We start from the raw sequence: 1,073 nt of genomic DNA on the forward strand, positions 1-1,073 counted from the left end.
CACCTACCTCAATGCCCATCACAGAGGGCACCTGCCTCAATGCCCAGCACGGAGGGCACCTGCCTCAATGCCCAGCGCAGAGGGCACCTGCCTCAATGCCCAGCACGGAGGGCACCTGCCTCAATGCCCAGCGCAGAGGGCACCTGCCTCAATGCCCAGCGCAGAGGGCACCTACCTCAATGCCCAGCGCAGAGGGCACCTGCCTCAATGCCCAGCACGGAGGGCACCTGCCTCAATGCCCAGCGCAGAGGGCACCTGCCTCAATGCCCAGCACGGAGGGCACCTGCCTCAATGCCCAGCGCAGAGGGCACCTGCCTCAATGCCCAGCGCAGAGGGCACCTACCTCAATGCCCAGCGCAGAGGGCACCTGCCTCAATGCCCAGCACGGAGGGCACCTGCCTCAATGCCCAGCGCAGAGGGCACCTGCCTCAATGCCCATCACAGAGGGCACCTGCCTCAATGCCCAGCACGGAGGGCACCTGCCTCAATGCCCAGCACTAAGGGCACCTACCTCAATGCCCATCACAGAGGGCACCTGCCTCAATGCCCAGCACTAAGGGCACCTACCTCAATGCCCATCACAGAGGGCACCTGTCTCAATGCCCAGCGCAGAGGGCAGCTCACGCATTGTGAGGTGTAGAGCTCTGGCCGCGCGCTGTGAGGGCAGGACAGGTTGGGGGAGGGGGTTGGGGGGGGGGGGGGGTTCCCATGATAAACACCTCATGTCTACCTCTTACTCTACTGGTCTAGAGGAGAAGGATGAATCCTTCTACTCTTCCTCCTCTTCTCTCTCCTCCTCCTCATCCCCCTCCTTCTCCTTCTCTTCCCAGTCCTCAGCCTCCAATTCCTCATGTTCCTTTTCTATCTCTGGTCTCTTGTTCCCCCCTTCCTTCCTTTTTTCAAGCTCTATAGCTCTTCCTCACTCCCCCCCCCCTTTCCCTATCTCCCCCTCCCAATCTCCCCTCTCTATCTCCCCCTCCCTATCTCCCCCCCCATTACAGTGATGGGAGATAAGACCCATCTCCCCCATCCTTGTCTGTCTCCTCTATGGGACGAAGAAGGGAGGAGGGAAT

The 1,073-nt window shown here is 61.0% G+C and overlaps 1 protein-coding gene across 1 annotated transcript in view; it reads left to right on the top strand.

Moving 5' to 3' along the window:
* Nucleotides 1-557, top strand: part of LOC138351446 (uncharacterized) — a 966-nt gene extending 409 nt beyond the window's left edge. Inside the window, exon 1 of the mRNA XM_069303274.1 lies at nucleotides 1-557. This exon is cut by the window's left edge and continues 409 nt beyond it. Within this exon, the coding sequence (XP_069159375.1) occupies nucleotides 1-557 (557 nt within the window).
* The last annotated feature ends 516 nt before the right edge of the window (nucleotides 558-1,073 follow it).

The sequence above is a fragment of the Procambarus clarkii genome, chromosome 5 (assembly GCF_040958095.1).
Source record: "Procambarus clarkii isolate CNS0578487 chromosome 5, FALCON_Pclarkii_2.0, whole genome shotgun sequence".
NCBI lineage: Eukaryota > Metazoa > Arthropoda > Malacostraca > Decapoda > Cambaridae > Procambarus > Procambarus clarkii.